At 41.3% G+C, this 20,769-nt stretch overlaps 2 protein-coding genes across 7 annotated transcripts in view; both read left to right on the top strand.

Annotated features, from left to right (window-relative positions):
• The first annotated feature begins 885 nt into the window (after positions 1–885).
• On the top strand, positions 886–5,270 carry arpp19a (cAMP-regulated phosphoprotein 19a). Of its 3 annotated transcripts, none has more exons than XM_070930288.1 (3): positions 886–1,007; positions 2,058–2,180; positions 3,585–5,270. In XM_070930288.1, the coding sequence occupies exons 1-3, from the start codon at positions 951–953 to the stop codon at positions 3,753–3,755; spliced, it is 351 nt and encodes a 116-aa protein (XP_070786389.1). In that variant the 5' UTR covers positions 886–950; the 3' UTR covers positions 3,756–5,270. The 3 variants fall into 3 exon arrangements, with proteins under 3 accessions (XP_070786389.1, XP_070786484.1, XP_070786408.1); XM_070930383.1 differs by having other exon boundaries at positions 907–995; XM_070930307.1 differs by having other exon boundaries at positions 907–1,013.
• A 13,097-nt stretch (positions 5,271–18,367) lies between these two features.
• The window catches only part of myo5aa (myosin VAa), a 32,571-nt gene continuing 30,169 nt past the window's right edge, over positions 18,368–20,769 (top strand). For all 4 annotated transcript variants that reach the window (XM_070910749.1, XM_070910765.1, XM_070910757.1 and 1 more), the window contains exons 1-2: positions 18,368–18,400; positions 20,098–20,269. In XM_070910749.1, the coding sequence (XP_070766850.1) occupies positions 18,383–18,400; positions 20,098–20,269 (190 nt within the window). In that variant the 5' untranslated portion in view covers positions 18,368–18,382. The remainder of the gene's footprint in view (positions 18,401–20,097; positions 20,270–20,769) is intronic.

Here is a 20,769-nt window from a genome sequence, read left to right as displayed (position 1 = left end):
AAAAAACAGTCTAAAGATAACTAGTAACAGCGTTGACTTTAGAGAGGAACCAGAATGGTTAATTTACAGATGATAGGCTTATTTCAATGAAAAAGCAAACGTTACAACACTGTTGTCAGATGACATTCAGAGGTATAAATAGTAGTTTCCGTGTAGCACAACACTGACATATTCCTTGACCCTTAATGCTCGGTGTTGCTGCAGCTTTAAGTCAGCAGCTGTCAACCACTTCACACTCATACGGCTACAGGTTGACACCTTGAACAGCCAACCACACAGTAATCTACAACAGCTGACAACAGTAGGTGAGTACTGCTGTCAGTTTGGCACACAAAGCTGCACGGTTGTCATTTAATATGGCGACCACTGGGATCTTAAACTCATCTGTGCATCAATTTGCAAATTCCTTGTAATGTATGTTACTTGGCAATAAACAGTTTCTGATTCTGATTTATTGTTTTACAAGGTGATTAAGTCAGGTCTGTTGTTGACTCGAAAGTGTCTTCTCACATATGTATGCTGAGCTGCGTAATTCACCTGCAATTTAGCACAATGTGAGCGTGGCCATGGCATATTTCAGTTTCTGCGACAAAACACATTGCATGAAGAAAAACACATACGATGATCGGAGTTAATCAGTGCAGCATTAACCATCCTCCAGATTTGAGGATTATTTGACTGAAGTCTGGATTTGTGTTACAGCACATGGGTCTAACAGCTGATCGGTATATTACGCAATCTAAATCCGATCACAGCAGTGTGTGCTGGCCCACGGCAGGAGTGCCAGAAGGTGAGCGCGCATGGTGTCTCCGCATGTGACGTAGTATTTCTTGTGAGGGAGTGCGCGCTCGGGTGGACTCGTATGGGTACGGGAAGTCAGAGAAGGGGATTTGTGGATCACTTGCCCAACTAGTGAGGAATCTCTTGTCTGAGATCACGATAATATAGAAATGTCGGGGGATAACGAAGAAACACAGACGGCCGAGGAGACATCAGTGGACGAGAAGGTAACTGTGAAGCGGATTAGCAGTTCATCGGCAGCAGTAGCACCACTGACTTTGTTATAGCTGACGCTACGTTATATAGCTTAGCTTCTTTGCCCCGCGCTCATTATTGTTGACATACGAACCAAAGCCAGCCAAGAAGCCCTAGTTGGAATAGTTAATGTTATGTGTTAAACTTTGTAACGACATTGCGTTACCGGTTAGCTGGCCTGCCAGTTCGGTTGCTAATAGAGCGAATGTTTCGGATGGTTTGTGTGAATGTCAGAGGTACCGCTAGCTAATGTTAGCAGCTAGCCGTTCGCCAAGCTAACTGTCATGACATTCACCCATTGGCAAATCAGTAATAGTTAGCTCAGCTGCTAACGTTAGCTTAGCTCAACCCAACAGAATGTTGTACTCTGGCTCGACGCCTAGATACAGTAACGTTATCTTCAATGCCACTTTAGCTACCGCAGTTTTGCGTGCTGCTAGTTAGATTGCTAATCCAGTTAACCATCTGAGCTATAACAAACAACAAACCGACGGTTGTTATTCCAGCACATTTAATTTAGCGGTTAATCCCGACCGGTGGTCCTACCCACTCAACCCAGTATAGGTTACGCTAACTAGCTTCACAGTGTCTACTTTGTGAGGGGGCTGTCGAACCAACATTAGCCATTATTTCTTTTAGGTTAATGTTGATATGGACAGCAGATTCCGATACAAAGCAGTAGCGGTAATTTGAACCTGTAGCGTTACTTTAACACTATCCCAGGCTGGTAAATAACGCTATCTAACTACTCCTATGCTTTGCTAATATTGTTTTACCCGGCTCTGTTAGGAATGGCCAGTTAACCATTGTTGCATAACGTTAGAGTTTATACAGTATTGTTAGGTTTCAGTAAACGTTTGTCTACGTTAGTAGTCAAAGGTGTGATGTAGACAGTGAGATTACCTCCATACCGCAGTGCCATCAGATGACAAATGTTTCAGTGGAAGCCTGGAGGCACCTGCTGAATGTACTGTTGTCCTGTTTTTTTCATCTCGATGCCTCATGTTTTTGCTTGTTTTCAGGAGATTCAGGACAAGGTGATCAGTCCTGAGAAGGCAGAGGAGGCTAAACTGAAGTCCAGATACCCAAATTTAGGAAACAAGCCCGGGGGCTCTGATCTGCTCCGCAAACGGCTCCAGAAGGGGGTGAGTTATTTCTCGTGTTTGTCTGCAAACATTCAGAGTTCACTTTAAGACTCTGAACCCACTGTTTTTGTTGTTAGTAACATTGCACGCACACTCAGTTTGCCAGTTTATTAGGTACCTAACAACAATAATAACTCAAGGTCCACTTGCTAGACTTTTCCAGAGCATATCATTTATATCAATGAGAACACACTAGATTTTAGAAACACCTCTCAGTTTAACACAATACAAATCAACAACACCACAAACTGCAGTCTCCAAAATGACTATAAAATTGAATGTCAACATTATAATCTTCATGAAGGTAGGATTTATTGCAAAGATGTTTTTTCTAGACTGTGTTAGCTTTAGCAAGGTATACCTCATATATATATAAATTGGCAACTGAGTGTATAATAAGACTGTCTCCATATAAATATTATCATGATATATGATGTGATGCTGGAATGAACAAAATACCAGCAAACATTTGTTGGTTACAGTCTCTCAAAAGTGAGGATTAGTGGCTGTTTACGTGTCATTGTAAACCATAGACTGCTGGCCCGGGAAAACAGGGAATTTGAGGTTGTCACTAGTAATAACTTGCGATGCACACTTGTCATTATGTTTTGACATTTTGTTACACTAAGTAATTCACTGAATAATCAGTAATTAGCTTGATTCTTGATTCATAGAATATTAGTTGAGTCATTTATCAGGTAAAACAAACATACCAAACCAAACATTTGGCGATTGCAGGTATACAAAGAGTAGCATGCTCGTATTACATTCTCATATTATGTTCTCATATTACATCATGACATTTCATACAATCATAAATTAATCATTTTTTGGTTTGATGATACTAAGAAAGCAACCTTTTTAACTGCTGAACATTTGATAAAAGTTGTGCCATTTTATAGTTTAAATTATTTGATGGATTATAAAAACAATTGTCAAAGAATTAAGACCCAATAAAGAAAATAATAATTTGTTACAACTTTAAATATATTTATCTTGCCTGCCAAACAAACTCACCAGAACGCATTGTGTGTGTTCTTGAGGTGTAGCGAACATGTTGATAAAAACACTGCTCCATAGCATTAACAGTGGTCAAAAACTCCACAGGTTAGCTTTTTTTAAAAACAAGATCACAATTTGTGGCATTTGCTCTCTTTACCATCTAATTAATAAAATCTAGGCAGGGCTTAAGTATAAGCACTGTTATTATTCTAACACTATCAGCTAACATGTATATGTTGCACACTAAAGATACAGTCAATTCCTCCTTGCAATGTAGTTGAAATATTTATAACATTAAATGTATATTGGGATATTGTGAATTGGGAGCTTGCATCATTCACAGATGCTAGTTCTGTTCATTTTTCATAATTTTCAAATTTTGAATCTTGTGCCTCTCTACAGCAAAAGTACTTTGACTCTGGCGACTACAACATGGCTAAAGCGAAGATAAAGAACAAGCAGTTGCCGACAGCTGCACCAGAGAAGACGGAGATCACAGGGGACCACATCCCCACCCCCCAGGACCTGCCCCAGAGGAAACCTTCTCTGGTGGCCAGTAAACTGGCAGGCTGATGCGCACACAGCCTCGACAGCCCCCGCAGCACCTCCCAGCCCTAACCCTCTCCACTCAAGTCTCAGAGTTGTAACATTACCTCTCCCACCCCTCACAGTACCACCTGTCCCCTGCCTCTGCCCCCGCCCCTCCAGCAGCCTGGACCCAACCCAACAGGAGCCCAGACCTAGCTCCCAGCAAACTGGCTGCCTGTTACCCTCAAACTGTTTGTCTTTGTTTCCACCCCATCTGGCCCTGTCTGTACTACCTCCTGTCCTTGTTTTTGTCCCTCACCACTCCCCCAAATTGGCTGCCCTTCTCATTGTCCTCTTGCTTTTCCATGTTCCTTTTTATTTTCTCTTTACTCTCATGTAAGTTATGCTTATAAGACAGGACATCCAAGTGTAAGTGTGATGAGTGGACTGTGGAAGACTGAAACCGCAGTGTTTACTGGCTGAAGAGAGGGGCGAGCAGCAGAAGCTGTGTCTTGTATGGTTGGAGGGCTTTAGTATGGTCATCAGGATTTCTCAGTTTGGAAGTGTGTGTATATATATACATATATATATATTTCCTTTTGTTTGGCACAGGGGCAGACGTCAGCCTTTTAGAACATTTTACATCAGATTTGTATCATTCACTGTATGTCCTTATTCTGAATTATGCTGTCAATATGCTTGAGTGATTGACTTAATATAGTAATCCAGAGGCCAAGCTCAGTTTTGTTAACACTTTGATTGTGAACCGTGGGGGAAGCTGTACTAAAGGACCACACAGCGAAGGCCAGAGTGTCATATGGAACTGCATGTGTGACGCTCCCAAAGACGAACCTCACTGAGCTCCATTTTAATTCATCAAGGTGCACTGAACGCAGACATTTACACACATGCTGAAAACACAGGTGCAGCATACACGGCACTGGGTAGCATGTAGACGGTACATTCAAGACATCTTGAAATTAGGAAATGTTCTACTTTCAAGAGTGTAAGAGGAGGGGATGGTGTTGTTGCTTCAGTTTGGACTGTGATGTTGAAAGTTTGCGCTGTGTTTGTGGTGTGCCATGCATTTCAGCCTCAGATGACCACACAGTCCTCTCCTCGGGCCAAAGTTTCTGGTTCCAAGTTGTCATGAATGAATCATCATGCTCAAAGAGGGTTAGAGGAGTATATGGGACCTGAAAGCTAAATTCCTGTCAGTAGAGACCTGTCTTTGTGTCCTGTATGCTGTGTGAGTTGACTAAATTTATGGTAAAAAAAAGAAAAGTACTGGAGCAGCTCTTGGCATTGGGAACAAATAGCATTATGATTTGTGTTCAGACAGCTTCTATACTCATACGTTGAAGTAGTTTTATCTTAAAAATGTCCTTGGCCCTGTAAAGTGCTTTTCCAGGGTGCTTCCTGACTGGATGACGTTTACCTGCGATGTGGTAAATCTAAGCTAGCACTACATCCTTCTGAGCTGTGCATGTATATGGCTGCCCTGCTGTCACTTTGTGCCATTTTGTTTTGTAAATAAAATAGTTTTGCACAAATGTTTAATTGCTGTGTTGTGTGTGTTATGTTGACTTTGATGTTTAGGACATATTGTATGTTTCAGGTGTTTTCAGTTTTCTAATGAATGTATACATTTGACCACAAAACATTTTTTTGGTATTAATGGTTTTGCTAAAATTCACTTAGGTGAGGAAAAACATTGCTTGTTTGTCTTCATCTGTCTTTTTTCCCATTATTTGAAATCTTGCTTGGGGACAAACTTTCCTTTATAGTTAGTCAAAGACAATATTGCAGAGGTGTTCATTTTGTATTGTATTATCTGGTAAAGTGACGCCATCAGTAATGTACAGTAGTTATCAACAAAAGGGTGCACAAAAATCTGAACTCTAATCAGAGGGAAAACAGCACCGCAGTTAGTGACACTTTTAAAATAGTTTATATTTTCCCTTAATAACTAAACCCCCATACTTGCACCAACAAAGTAAAATGTCAAAAATACCTCTTTGTCTTAACAAAAATGTAACATCGTAAGCTTTACAAAGGTACCTTTTGCAGGGACATTGTAGTTGCATTATCCAGTAATTTAATGTATCAAGGAAACATCGTACACATATAATAAACATAATAATAAACAATAAACAAAGAATAAATTCCTTAGCATACGCTGCTATCCCAGCATATACATGTCATCAAAATATTCTAAATTATAAGATATTATATATAGTATGTTCTTATTAAAACTGAAACAATTGATAAATAAAAAAAGATTGAGAAGGATGATTCAGAGGGCCCTCACAAATTACAGTTCAATACTTGTATGTATTTATTTAATATTTATTTTAGGAGTTTGCTGCTATATTCTTTTAGAGAGCCATGAAACACAGCCACTTATAACACAGTATATTTACAATTTACATTATGTGGTTCGAGTAGAAGCTATGTTGCTAAAGGAGTCGTCCTTTCTATTATTTAGGTTTTTTTCAGGAGCTAACCAAAAAAAAAATTTGTTGGTGTATTTTCAACCCTCGACCGTCGGGGGGCGCAGTTTCCCACTCCTCGTTTGGCTGAATCATTTCATCCATCATACCCAGAATGCAAAGTGAGACTCCGAAACCTCAGCAGCAGCAGCCTCGAGCTTTTCAGGTTATCATGGCGAAAAGAGACACATCTTCCCCCTGAGTACCTGCAACAACAAAGGATTTCTTCTTCCGCTAACTTGCATGAAAACACACTCCGAGTGTGAGGCAGCGCGGAGACCTGCCGGAGGTTTAGTCCAGATTGGAGCGAGAACATAGTGACCGTCATGGCAGCGTCGGAGCTGTACACAAAGGTAAAAACAAGTGTATACTTCATATGTATTTAGCTGGGTGCTAGCATGTCGGCTAAATAAATGTCCTAGTCGCAGGTTCAGATGCACTCACATTTTCAGGAGGTTTTCCCAATAAACATGCTGACAGTTTGTTTTTCGCTACGGAAAAAATCTGTCTTTCTGATAGCGAGCGTGGCGGCGGCTTGAAATGAATGAAAATGATTTTGAATCCGCATAAAACATGCTGGTTTGACACGCAGTGGGATGTGTTTGGGTGTTTAAATATAGATGTGAGCTGAAATGGGTGCAGCTGACAGAAGGACAACATGCGGCAGAGGGTCCTTTTTGTCCATATAGCCGTCCTTTTTCACACACATACATCATACAAAATCAGGTTTATTGATTTTTTTTTTGTTATTTGTCACCCTGTTTGTTCACCAAAACGAGATCTTCTCCTCCCAGGCCTTCATATTTGACATCATCCCCCCACTGGAGGCTGGGATGATGCAAAGGCGGTGCCAGCCATCATGGAGGCGCTGGTTTTACGATTTTGAACCATAACATTTGTCATTAGCTCAAACCATCTACATGGCCTCGTGTTGGTGTTTTATTTAGATGTTAGCGCGTGTCTCAGGCTCGTGGCACGGTTCTCTGGGATGTGAGCCGAGTCCCGCAGCTTGGGTACCGCTGAGATGCTGCGATGAGCGCCGCATCCGGACAGTTTAGCATCCTTTTAGCATCCGGGATGTTTAGACTCGCAGAGGCCCTGAAGCCTCAGTGTAGCTTTGTAGCCCCAATTGCTCACAGAGGAGAATATGACACTAATGCCTGGGAGGCCCGGTACACTGAAGACTCACAAGGTCATAAGTGTTGCTGCTGCTGCTGTATTTCTATTATTGCAAATGTGAAACCAAGACAAGAAAGTGGTGTGTGCGTGTGTGAGGGAGAAGGAGATGAGTCACCCATCCCCCTACTTTGAAAGCTGGTGTGTGAATTAGGTTGTGGTGAAGGGGGAACGTAAGATTGTGGGTGTGATGATTGCTGTTGAAATTCCTTTTTAAATCCGAACTAAACAGCAGCCCTTTGCTGTGTTTGTTATTTGAACTACTCTACTTTCAATTGGATCTCTCATGTTGATAGAAGTTTTTTTTCCAGCCTATGGTGTCTTAAGTGCTCTAGACAAGCTTAGACAAGTGGTCAAAGGCCATGTCTTTGAACCAGGTGACACAGATTTGAACCCTGTGTCAGCAAACGGACACACTGTGTTTGTGTCCTTCTGTTCTGTAGCTGAGGCTGACCTCTGATCTGGAAGGACAGAGGCAAACCAAAAGGCCCCAATCGAGTGTTGCATTTAGTGCTGAAACAATTATTCGATTAATTCGAATCAACTGGCAGCAATTTATCGATTACATTTAAGCAAATATTCACTGGTTCTTAAATGTGAATAGTTGCTGATTATTTTAGTCATCTATAATAATATTCAAATATTTTCCAGGTTTTGGAATGTTGGTTATCTTGGACTTAACCAAACAATTGATTGAAATTTAAATCGATTAACTGAGAAACTTATTGGAGCTGTACAGGAAGGGAAAAAAGTGTATATTTGTATGTATGTAGTCCAGTGATTGCAAGTTACTGTGTTTTTTTTTTTTAACTGTTCTGGTCGCACCTTCAGTGTCCTGCAAACTAGTTGGATTTTTGCTGGAGAAAACATGTCTTTTTAATAGTGGTGGTGAAACCGCATGAAACATGCTGGTCTGACAGGCAGTGTGATGATTAGATTAATCTGTAATGAATAACCGTTAGTTGCAGCCTTAGTTGTAAACAACAACAGCCACCAACAAAATACACATGGATTTTGGCTGAGGCTGCTAGATTTCTTACCTCTGCCAGCAGGACTTGGCTTGTAGCCAGCCATCAATTTGGCTGTCTTATTCCATAAGAATCTTGTTAAATGGTTTTAATTGCAAATGAATAGGGGGGACTTTGGATGTGAGTGTCAGTGAATCTGGGGAACACAAAGTTAGTTTCTACTTTGAATGGTGCAGTCTGTTTTACAAGTCAGCCTCTGATGTCAGACCCCTCTCTGTGATTTGCTTTTCCAACACACGGGTGGAAAACACTCTGCCCTTTGTGCGTTTGAGTCAGCCTTATAGGAGCTTATTGAGGGCATCTGAGCTGCTTGGTTAACATGCACAAACACACACACACAAGCGCACACACACGGCATCATCCTGTCTGACCTGACCGCCAGTATAAAGAGAGGTGAGTCAAAGGTGAAGGCAGATTTTGTTGGAGGAGAAGGACGAAGCTACAGTTCACAACACTTGTAAACATTAATCTGTTTAATTTTATTAGATTTAATTCAGTCTGTTATGTCCACGGGCCCCCCATTACCAGTAGTGGAAATTTGCATCAAAGTGGTCAAATACCACATGCATGGTAACAGGAGTTGATTGGGCTTGACGTGCCGGGCCAGCTTGTACACAACCTAAAACCTGTCTGTTCTCATGTGGTGTGAGTCTGTGATCCATTACCTGAAAGACCTTAGGTCAAGGGAGAGGACTAACAAATCAACTCCACCCCCCCCCCTAAAAAGCCAACAATGGCCGATGGTTGGACATAGGGCCAGCAACCCTATTCCATACAACAGCATAAATACTACGGAAATGGCAACAAAAAACAACTTGGACTTTGTTGCCGCCCTATGCGCCAGCCGGCATGATGAGAATGACTGACTGATTGTTCCGTCAGCTTGAGCCAAATAAAGTAAGTAAATCAGGATGTATTGCCATGAAATTTCATACGGATATTCGTGTTTCCTTCAGGATGAATTGTAATAACTTTGTGATCCTCTGACTTTCCATCTAGTGCCATCATCAGGTCAAAACTTTAATTTGTCCAATACTTTATAACTAAATACCTGCAAAATTAAATGACTCAGCTTGTGTTTAGTGCGAATTAGCAAATGTTAGCATGCTAATGGTCAAACTAAGGTGGTGAACATGGTATACATTTTAAATTATAGCATGCATGGTAGTTTATATAAATATGTCATGGCACAGAGCAGTCATGCTTTGCATGCTGTAGGTGTCACCTCAACTGCATCCGGTGGCGAGTTTTACATGACCTAATGTCAGTGTTTTATTTTTTTTCTTCCCAGCTCTAATTGAGAGCATGTGCATAAGATTACTGAGATAACCTGGTTAAGGTAATTGCCCAGTCATGTTGTATATGCTCTGGCATGTAGTCATCGCAGTTCTGTCCAACACAGACAAACACACCGAGGGTAGATGCACAGAGGAGAGCTGCATGTTTATGGCTAAAATAGTGATTCTGATTATTTTGATCAGTGTGACGGTGGCGCAGTTATTTCTTGTGGTGATTTGGGGAACAAACCTTTAGCATCTTATTTCTCTTTTTTGTTTCACTTTTTAACTGGTATCCCAAAGTAAATAAGATGTGTCATGTTTACACAACACACACATAAACAAATATTAGGTTTAAACTCTAAAAGTGTGATTAATGTTTGGAAATTAATAGGTTGTGCTCCTCTAAAACCGGAGGACACTTTCAATCCAGAGTACAGGAACAAAATTCAGGTTTACTGCTCGTCTGTGTGTCAGTCAGACAGTTGGTTTTTTGGAGCCATATCAAGGGTTTGTGGGGAAAGTCCTATTTTCTCTCTCTCAATCTGTCTGTCTCACAACTCATGTGATCGAGAAAGGAAGCCGGGATGTTTGATAGACAGCAGGGATGGCCAGTCATCTGTCACAGGGCAAGGAACTTTGGGGGACGTCTGTGAACGCTGCATGTGTCTGCAGACACAATGGGAAGGTTTCATCCCCCAGAGTTCTGGAGCTCAGTGCTCGATCAGATCTGTGTGGCTTGTGTGGCTGGAGGCATCTAGAAAACCAGCAGACTCGCAGCATGAGCTAGAGCCTTGATAAAGAGACACGATGAACCGGGAGTTGGAGTATATGTTTGTCCAAGTAAGTCTTTTTTTATTTCAAATGCTTTCAATTCTCATCCCATCCCCTCCATTCATGTAACCAAAACAAATCTTGTGTAAACGTTAAGGAAGATGGGCTGTGAATCAAATTATCTTTGTCTTATCTTTTTAGCTACATGTGGTTCTTTGTTCAGTGATCTGTAAGTTCTGGTCTTGAATTTGGTGTATCGTCTCTCTCCAGTGTGCAACATGGAGCCCCGGTCCTGGCACACCCTTCTTCTAGATTCATCTCTGTAGAATAAAGTTTGTAGTGTCACTTAAATTATCAGAGCAGTAATAACTCCAGAGCAGCGACAAATCAGATTTGAGCCTGAGCTGTGTTTTGGTATCTGAATAACAGCAACATCTTTTGTTTCGGATTGTCAAAATTTAATCTGTGAAAGTAGTTTGTAGTTTGTCCAAAACGTTTGCAGAGACAGGGCTGCATGTCTGGCTTTGCAGGGTAGGACGTAACCTAGTTGGTAAGATGCAGCAGTATGTTCTCCTATTGAATGCTAATCCAGTGTTTTAGATCTGCAGGCCATATAAATCATTTCACCATAGGTTAACTGTTTGCTGTAGCAGCAAGGGAAGGACATTTCTAGAAAACCAAGAAAATAGAGCAGATTAGCTTTGCATGGCTTATTTTCCATTTTATTGTTTGTACATGTTTTTCAAAATTGATAGAAGTGGACTGTTCAGGCCCACTGCCTGGCACTGATTCTCCTACCCTGACATAACATACGGAAGTGGGCTACACAACTCCAAGAGTCAGCACTGACTAAACTAATGTGATTAGGTGCTGGGCAGCGTCACAGCTTCTTAGTAAGTGACTCTGATCTTTGGCGATCACTGGACATTGGCACGTTAGTTAGGGAATATTATTGGGTGTAGTGAGACCACCACGGTTTCTGTCCAAACAAACTCTCCACCAGCACCGAGGTCTCTATATCTTGGCGTCATGCTGCGTCTGCCCAGCTGAGCAGAAAAACAGCAGATTCTCACATGAGTGGCATCATGTGACGAGGCCTCTGCAGTCTGGGACTCCATTGACGGCTTTACTAAGAATATGTGAGCAAAACACTTTTCGCATACCACTGCGGCCGTCTAGATAGTTGCCTCTGCCAGACCGTATTTTAAAATTTCCCCTTCATTAACTTTTATGATGAATCCTTCTCTTAGTTGTGTCTCTCATTCTTCTACAAAGATTATTTCACTCACTAGTTGCTTCTTCACAGCAGAGCAGAGGAGTGTAGTTTTATTTGAGGATAACGTATCAGTCGTGATGAGACGTTTTTAACCTTTCTTTTTTGTAGTTGAAATATTTGACTGGATTACCGTATTGTATTATCCCATTCACATACAGTCTCAGTATTGTAGGGCGGGCATGGGGCAGTCTTTTAGTTTCAGTCGACAGTGCTGCCGGAAAGTATAGTTGGCAAGTCTTCTGCTTGTAGGTAATAAAGATTGCACATCGTCCAATAAAGTTTGTCTGAGATCATAAACAGATCGTATATATCATTTTTCAGACTTTATGTAAAAAATTACAAGAGAAGTCTTACTGCAAAGAGCAACTCACTTCTGTAAATCTTGCAGGAATCACATAAATCAACAGGTTCAAATTGGAAATGATTTCTATGTAAGTGGTGTGATAAAGGTTCTGGCAGTGTCGGTGTAAGCGGGAGAAGACCCTGGGAGTCACAGCAGGCCAGAGACCTGACTCCCGTCCAAGAGTGAAAGCTCAGAGCTCAGTATTAGCAAGGTGAAGTCTCTCTAATCTGCTGTTGACTTTGTGCTGATTTGTAAACACTTCTCGTGGATGCCCCGCCTCGTGGGTACAGCCCTACACCCCCAACACACACACACACACACACACACATATACATCATGTACATATATACTGTACCCTCCCAATGCCCTCAGCTCTGCGACCTCCTAACCTCAGTCTTCCTCTAATGTCCCTACAAAGGGAGCAAAAGGGGGATTAGATTTACAGCTGAAATGAATATGGCTTTAATGACAATTTAAACAATCAAAAGTGAGCGCCTGGTCACCTTTCTTCATATTAAGAGATTACAGCCATCTTTGAGCTCCATGTTGTGGCACACAACTTTGGATAGAATTGGTTTAATCTTGCGTTTTTATTAATGTAAATACATCCATGCTTAAACGTCTCCTTTTGGATGCTTACATTATTCAGTTATGTTCAGTGTTTCTGTCTGCGGTAGACAGTAGAAGCTGTGCCATCGTGTTAGCAATAGTTGCAGGAGCGGTAACCTGTAGCTGTATGTGAATGTAATGAAATCTCGGTGTGGTTGACCGGAATAAGATTAGCCGGTGTTAAACCCTGAGTTAGCCTAATCAGGTCCTGATCCTTTGTCTCAGTTAAACCAGGATTAGCATCTGTCCAGCCTTGTACCTTCAAAAGAAGCCTTTTCCCGCTGTTAATTATTTGATATAAAGGAAATTGTCATGAAGTACTTGATTTGCAACCAGTGCAACTGATGTTGCTAAATCAGTGTTGTCCTCCAATAGGATCGATATGATGCATGTTTACTGTATTGAATTGGTAAATAGTGCACCAGTTGTCCATGGGAATCCCTTATGACTTGAATGTCTGGTAGATATTAGGTATGCATTGTTGTAATTCTGAGTGGTAAAAGTAATTGTTTTATGATCCAGATTATAATCCAGAATCATAAAACAATTCATTATAGTTTTATGACACAGAAACCTCCACACACTGGGTTTGTGGAGTTTGAAAGACACATGCATTAACCAGACAGGGATGGGCTTACAAAATACTCTATTGAGTTGCATTAGGGAAAATGTAGATCCAGTGTTTTTGGAGCTTGACCCATACTAAGGACTAAAAGTCAGGATATCTCAGCCACTGCTGCTTCAATCTTTTTTTAATCTGTCGCTTGTGAATCTGCCATATGGAAGTCCGGTACTAAACTGCTGTAGTACCTCTTTAATCTAGTGTAATAACCAAATCAGCAGTCTCTTGACTGGGTCTTCACTGCCTTTTCCTGGAGCAAAAGAAAAGCAATTAAACGTATGCTCAGGGCGGGATCACACTGAATACATTGAATATGTCACCATTCATTTTCAAATGAGAGCATCTGTTACTGACTGGATGCAGATGGAAGTCGAAGGTGTTGCATTGTTTGTATGCATGCTCTCCATGTTGTAATTCTGATCTATTGAACATAAGACAACGATACAATAGTATTTTTTTAAGTTGTATCGGAGCCCTTCTTGCGTTTTGCACATTCAATAGCAACACACACTTGTCACATAGAAAGCTTGTGACCCTCGCATTAGTGTGACCACACCCAGTGCCCCGAGGTAAAGAAAAACAACAGGAAATTACAGACCTACAGACAAAATTTGGCCGCTGGAGTTCATAGACTGAGACTCGTGCTTCATGTGTGGGGCGAGCTCAATGCAGAGAGACTTAAGTGTTTAGTCATGTGATTTCTGATGTCACAGATGCTGTGACGTCTCTGCTCCTCTTTCGTCACCCCTCTCCTCTTCATGTAAGACACCAGCCTGGCCATCACCCATCCCTCTGTGAGGCAGACAGCGATGCTGCACTCTGACTCATCACATTTTTCTCTCCAGCCTTCAGACGCTCCTCTTTTCCAGCTTGTGTTTCATTGTGGAGGATTGTGTCCTTGAAACATGTAAATGTCTTTCATCCTTCATCTCTCCTCTGTTTTCTGAACCCAGGGGAATTTATTGGTCTATAAATATGATTCATAGCCTCTGCAGCTTCATTATATTGCTGTCTGTCTGTTTTCTCGTCCCCCCCCCCCCCCCCCCCCCCCCCACACACACACACACACACACACACACACACACACACACACACCTTCTGTAGTATGTGTTTTGGTCCAAGAGGAAAGAGAAAAGAAATGTGCAGACTGGCAGCATATTTCAGCATTAACTAATTCAGGATAATCATGCTTGACACTACTGACATGTGAAACAGATGTGTGTGTGTGTGTGTGTGTGTGTGTGTGTGAGAGAGGATGATTATGGGGATCAGGAAGTATGCTCAGTAGCACAGCGATGTCTCTGTGAGGTGTGATGCTGCTCAAAACTCGCTGCTGCTATTTTTAGCCTCTGTCCTCCTCCTCCTCCTCCTCCCTCTCTCCCTCTATGTCTCTCTACCTCTCTCTCTCTCTCTTCCCGTTGCTAGGAGGTTGGCTGCTGGGACGGTTTCCTGTGGGGACCAAAAAGGTGGAACAACTAATGAAATGGTGGAATGGGGAATGGTGGTAGAGAGAGGCTGTATATGCTGTTTGCCTATAATTGTACATTTAATTCCTTCATCATACAGTTTCCCCTTTAGTATCATTTCATTCCACACTATCCAACAGTATCAATTATATTATGTCTTATATAGTTTATATATTTATATATATTTTATCTTCATTGCAGCTGTATGATGATGGTGATGATGAGTGAAATATTCAAACCCAGGACTCCTTTAATTTATGGCTGCATCGTTCTGTCAGATGGAAATATTCTAGATGTGTTGCGCATCATTTTGTACACATTTTCCTAAAGTTTAGCCCGACATATTTGACATCCTTAGACACTCCACTATAATATGAAATGAATATCTAAACCACCTGCATTCCACTTTTTAACAACAACAAAACAGGTTTCCTGAATAATTAAGTTGATGTTGCCCTTATTCGCGCTTTGGTTAACAACAATATTTCCGAACTTTGTCCCAGAAGGTATATAAACTATTGAATGGGCTAATTGTGCCAATGTTAATGAGACAGTTGATATTACTGTTGCTGTTTATTAGCAAAAACATTGAAACTGCTAATTACTGCTAACTGTCCTGAATTTAAAATGTTGTTTTCATTTAATCCATTGTAATTGAAAAAAAAAAAAAAGATGTCTCTGATTAGGAGTAAAACGAGGATGTTTGACCTCCTGAGATATTTTAGTTGCGAGTGTTTGTGTCAAACAGATGTGAGGCTGTGACCTGTGGTTTGGTCAAGCTTTGTGAGGAGGGCACAAAATCAGTACCAGCCATCTGCCAAATGCTGGTAAAATATGCTGAAAAGTGGATGGTAGATTCGCTTCACTTATCAGCCAAAAAACAATGGTAATCTATTGAGTGGCTAGTAAAATCCACGAGCCATGTGGCCGTTGTTTGTGAGGGTCTCCCCTTTTTAGCTGCTGTTTGATCTGTAACTCAGCATGAACATACAGACATACTCTCTCTCTGTCCGCCTGTCTCACTTTATGCTTTTCTTTTTCACACATACAGCTCATGGACAACATGACACTCGTTATCTCTCTTGTGAAAACCACATGTACACAATAGAACACGACAGAGATATTAGCCAATACCGGCCGATTTATCAGCTGCTATTCACTTATCACAGATAAGATAATTAAGGAGAAACTGTAGGATGGCAAAGATATGTTTATGGTAATTTAGGAACAGTGTTGCCATTACACAGTCCAACAGGGCACTAACAAGTTTTTTTGAACTGTAAAATGTCAGTTACATATCTAAAATATATCACATAACCAAATTTAAGGGAGTTTTATCAAAATGTTTGTTTATGTTTGAAGAATGTAATGAAATTGGTTGGGTCAAGCTTATGTAAGCACACGTCATACTTTGTTTTACAGGAAGAAAACATGATTGGATTTTGATAAAAGAATACAAAGAAATAGATTTCTTGTAATTTCTTTGGCATATTTTGTTAGATAGGTGCACAATATGACCGGGGATGTGATCTAAAAGGGTTGAAAGGGAACTGTTCATTTCATCTCAACTTTAACTTTGTCCTGTGTCACTCAATGGCAAACCTAAACCGCACAGCACACTACCTAACCACACTGATCACACTGTTTGGTGTTCCTGCAGGGGTACAGAGAGAGAGAGAGAGAGAGAGAGACGGATTAGAGAAAGAAAGAAATTGGGACAACCTGGAGGCTTGGTGGGGGTGCGGCTTTGAAGAAAAAAAACACTTGAATAACGCTTTCGAACACGTCCAGTAAGGCCCCGAACTCAGAGATGAAAAATAGATACGAAATATTTTGTTGATGGCGCTCAGTTCTAAAAAGTTATAGAATAATATTGGACTAAATACTTTGTCTTTGATTTCTGTGTTCTTCGTTCTCTGAGGCTGCCATTTCATACCTCTACTCTTCTTAGAACGAAGAGAGAGAGGGAGAGAGAGGGAGAGAGAGGGAGGGAGGGAGAGGGAGGGCGAGGGAGGGCGAGGGTGTGTGTGTGACCATGATGTCATGGTTCAGATGATCGGCAGTGAAGCATCAGACCAAATTAAACAGTTTCTCTCCCGTTGTGCCCTTCTACAATGAGGTATTTCTCTCTCGCCTCCGTGAAATTGTCATCAGCAGTTTATGTAACGAAGCCAAAAGAAGCCGCGAAATCGATGTCAGACTTCCAGAAAGGTTCTTGGCGCTCATCGTCATGTGCTTCGGTCACCCAAGTCCTCGTCAAGAAAGTATCATTCAGATATTCCTATATCAGTAGTTCACTGTACGTCTTCATAATTCTCTAGTAGTTGAAGTAAATGAGGCTCTGCAAAGTTAACATCCTCATTCAGGTTGAGATTATAACACGTATAACAGGTTTTAGTGTCTAAATCCCGCAGTGATTTGTGGAGGTACTTTTGTGGATGTGGGTTTGTTTTTAGTCTCAGGATGTCCTGAATGATGCTTTAAGAAAAAGATGAATTTATGATTATTATTTTATGATTTTATCTGCTCTCGTTTTGAGAGTAATTATTTTCACACGCCGTTGATTACTTTACATGTGGTGATGGATCCTGCACAGAGCTAACGCACATAAACGTCAGGTGAAGTGGATGAAACACATGCCACTGGAATACAAACCCCACAAGAGTCTGTTCCTCTTAAACCTCTTAACTTAATGTCCTCTCATCTTTCCCCCTTGTGTAATGCCAAATGTACTGTAAGAAAAATAACTTCTGACTTATGCCTTCACTCCGACAGCCCGCACACAACACATTCATGCACTGCAGGCCTCGTCTGTCTGGGTTTTTAAGGATACAGTGCGGTTCTCTGCAATTCGCCAATCACTGCACAGGCATCCGGCAAACCATTAGCAGTAAGGCCTCAGCCATGTGACTGCCAGTGTTCATCACTGTTATTCCACATGTCTGTGATCAGCTGATTGCCTCCAGTCACAAGTCCTGAAACTGTTTTATAGTGAACTGCTGTGTGTGTGTGTGTGTGTGTGTGTGTGTGTGTGTGTGTGTGTGTGTGTGTGTGTGTGAGAATTTTAAGTTATGACCACACAATATCTACATGTCTACAATATCTACATGCTCACAATGTCTACAAGACATTGTGAGCTGCTATGTGTTCAACAGTTTGTTCCCACCACTTAACTGACCATTACGAGCCGTGTGCTCATGACTGTGAAAACATAGAGCCCACTGTTTTTTCTAAGGTCGTACTGTTTAACTATTAGAGGAAAGGAAGAAGTAAAATTGAACTTTTCTGTTATTCCTCTTTTTACAACGGTTTTAGTTGAACTGACATATTTACTCCTGCTTGAAAACCTGGGACGCTTAAGGTTTTGTCAGACAAGTTTTAAATGCATTAAAGTCTTGAAAAAGATGGGTTCTGTAAAGTGTCAGCAACCCTGGCCCTTGGCATACTTTGTTATGCCTGAAGTGCTGTGACATATCTAACTTTTCTTCTTGCCTTCTGTTTCCTCTTCTGTCTCAGTGTGCTCGGGTGTGGATCCCCGATGCAGAGGAGGTGTGGAAGTCTGCTGAGCTGAACAAGGACTACAAAAATGGCGATGCCTCCCTGCAGCTCATGCTGGAGGATGGCACGGTGAGGATAAATGGAAGAGCAGGCTGAGGAGGAATCAGTCTCTCCCTCTTTGTATTTTTTCTCCTCTCAGCTCTTTTTGTTGCTTTCTCTCTCTGTCTCTCTCTCGCTCTCTGCCTCGAAGACACTTCAAAGTGCTTGGTCTCATTAGCGGCTATTGGTTTTACCATTAGCACTCTCCACAAATGAGACCAGCTTGCAAAGATGCCCCAAGGAGCGTTTTAAATGTATAGCAGTGAATTTAATTCCTCAGCTTTGAATACAAACAGCTACCAGCACACAGTTCTTCCGTCTAACAATCATTAACAAGCACTCCTGTTAATGAATGCATGCTACTGGCAAGAGCATTTGCCATATTGCTCCTAATGATTATTGTGATCATATGTAAATGTAGCCAGCACCATTAAGGGCTGTTTAATATCTCCAAAACAGTTTTCAATGAAATTGGGTGGGAAGTTAGGCCATGAGACAGGTTTTTGGTGCCAATCCAGGCCAGGTGGAGATCAAGGTTTTTTTCCTAAGTAGTCAAGGTTATTTGTGTAACTAAATATCACATACCATGTCTCAGTGGGCTTTACAGGCCCACAACACCACCGGTTTTCAACATAGCTCAAGCTCTCAAAAGAGGACAAGGACAAATTCCCCCACACCTCTGCAAAAATCTGCCATTGTGGATTCTACTACTGGTCCAGATCCACTTGCTGATTCAAATTCAAAATATTTTCTATTAATAAAATAACACATTTAGAGGACTGTGCGGCCTTGATGGAGTTATGCTCTCTCTGAGTGTTTTATAATATAGATAGCTGCTGTTGAAGACAATTGATTAGTCAGTCAGGCAATCTGATTATCTGATTAATTCCTGATGTTGCTAAAATAATTCCTGTAGCATAATCAGACATATTTATCAAACAAGCATCTGAAAGAGAAGAGATCTATTTAGTAGGGATATTAAAATGTGACGGATAATGTGAGGATGAAAATGTGCGTGAAGCATACAAGCGGAAATTTCCACACGAAACTGAGAACAAGATTAATACAAAACAATACAGCTTTGAGCGACTGGGGGTTTTGCTCCAGAGCCATGGCAAATTAGTAGCATCTCTCGTGACATTTCTGAGAACATGTGTATGAAATACTGTATGCCTGCTTGTAGTGGGAGAGGACGTCTGGTATTGATTATTTAAACGATGGGCACTCCACTGGTAGTCAGCCTCAGACAGCCAGACCTGGAAAACTGCAACAGCCAGACATGTAAATGAGCTTACAGATGTGCATCCAGTAGAAGTCTCGATTTCATCGCAGGACTTGATTGATCCGAAGGTTTTGGGGAAGAAACCTTTCACTTTTGGATTTTAGCAATAAAAATTGGCATGTTTCTCTCTCATCATTTGGTGAGTATAAACGTAGAATGTAGTCTGCTGACAGATGAGTAAATCAATATAATAAAATCAGGACACCTCAAACATTCATCAGACTGAGTGAGTTCTTACACTTTAATAGGTGATCTGTGGGAGACTCTGCTGGATAAGGGTGCCATCTTAATATATACCATGTAAATGTACACAGGTCTCGGTCAGGTTTGCGCCCGTCCACCATCTTTTGTTCAAATGTATGTTGTGTCGGGCTTTTCACAAAAGGATGTGCTGTATCTCTGCTATAAATCTCCTTTTTCGCTCCGTTTTCCTGGTCGTCTTCAGAATATTGAGCACAAACTGGACCCCAAGACGAAGAATCTGCCTTACCTGCGAAATCCCGACATCCTGGTGGGCGAGAATGACCTCACAGCACTCAGCTACCTCCACGAGCCGGCCGTGCTGCACAACCTCAAAGTCCGCTTCGTCGACTCCAAGCTCATCTACACTTACTGTGGTAGGTGGCACTTTAACCGTTTGATAAAGCCCTACTGCATATTCGTATGTATCGTAATGTAAAGAAAAAACTAGTGATATGGCATTGAGTCGAGAGGTGAACACGTGGTGAAAGAGATTCATATTCCTCTTCTCTACAGCTGTGTGGTCAAACAACATGAGAACATTTTACGATTCATCTGTAAAATATAACATTTTGAAATTTTGAATGATCCACTCCAGTAAAGTGAAGAGATTGTTGTTGATTCACGTTGTGTTTATAGGTCAGTCACTGAAAACAATAGAAACCTTATTCATCTCTTTGCACTTATTAGGGCATGCTACTCGGCTGAAAAATGTTTCAAAGTGGATGATTTTATAGTTTATTAGTTTAGCACTGCCTGGATGTGTGCGACCTTCAATAACCTCTGCTGTATTTATACTGCAAGTCAAGCATTGTTTAACGTCTCTGTTCAACATTGTAAATGCTGTATGCTATGCTCATCAACTGTGTTTACAGTC

Source organism: Enoplosus armatus, chromosome 1 (genome assembly GCF_043641665.1).
Source record: "Enoplosus armatus isolate fEnoArm2 chromosome 1, fEnoArm2.hap1, whole genome shotgun sequence".
NCBI lineage: Eukaryota > Metazoa > Chordata > Actinopteri > Centrarchiformes > Enoplosidae > Enoplosus > Enoplosus armatus.
Note: the sequence above shows the minus strand (reverse complement) of the source record. Positions and strands in the feature narration are given on the sequence as shown.

What these genes read in the sequence shown, in the direction of transcription:
- arpp19a (XM_070930307.1), top strand. Translation starts at nt 951, where the DNA reads ATGTCGGGGGATAACGAAGAAACACAGACGGCCGAGGAGACATCAGTG. An exon ending in CAGTGGACGAGAAGGTAACT is followed by an intron (nt 1,014 to 2,057) that starts GTGAAGCGGATT and finishes GCTTGTTTTCAG; the next exon opens with GAGATTCAGGACAAGGTGAT. An exon ending in GCAAACGGCTCCAGAAGGGG is followed by an intron (nt 2,181 to 3,584) that starts GTGAGTTATTTC and finishes GCCTCTCTACAG; the next exon opens with CAAAAGTACTTTGACTCTGG.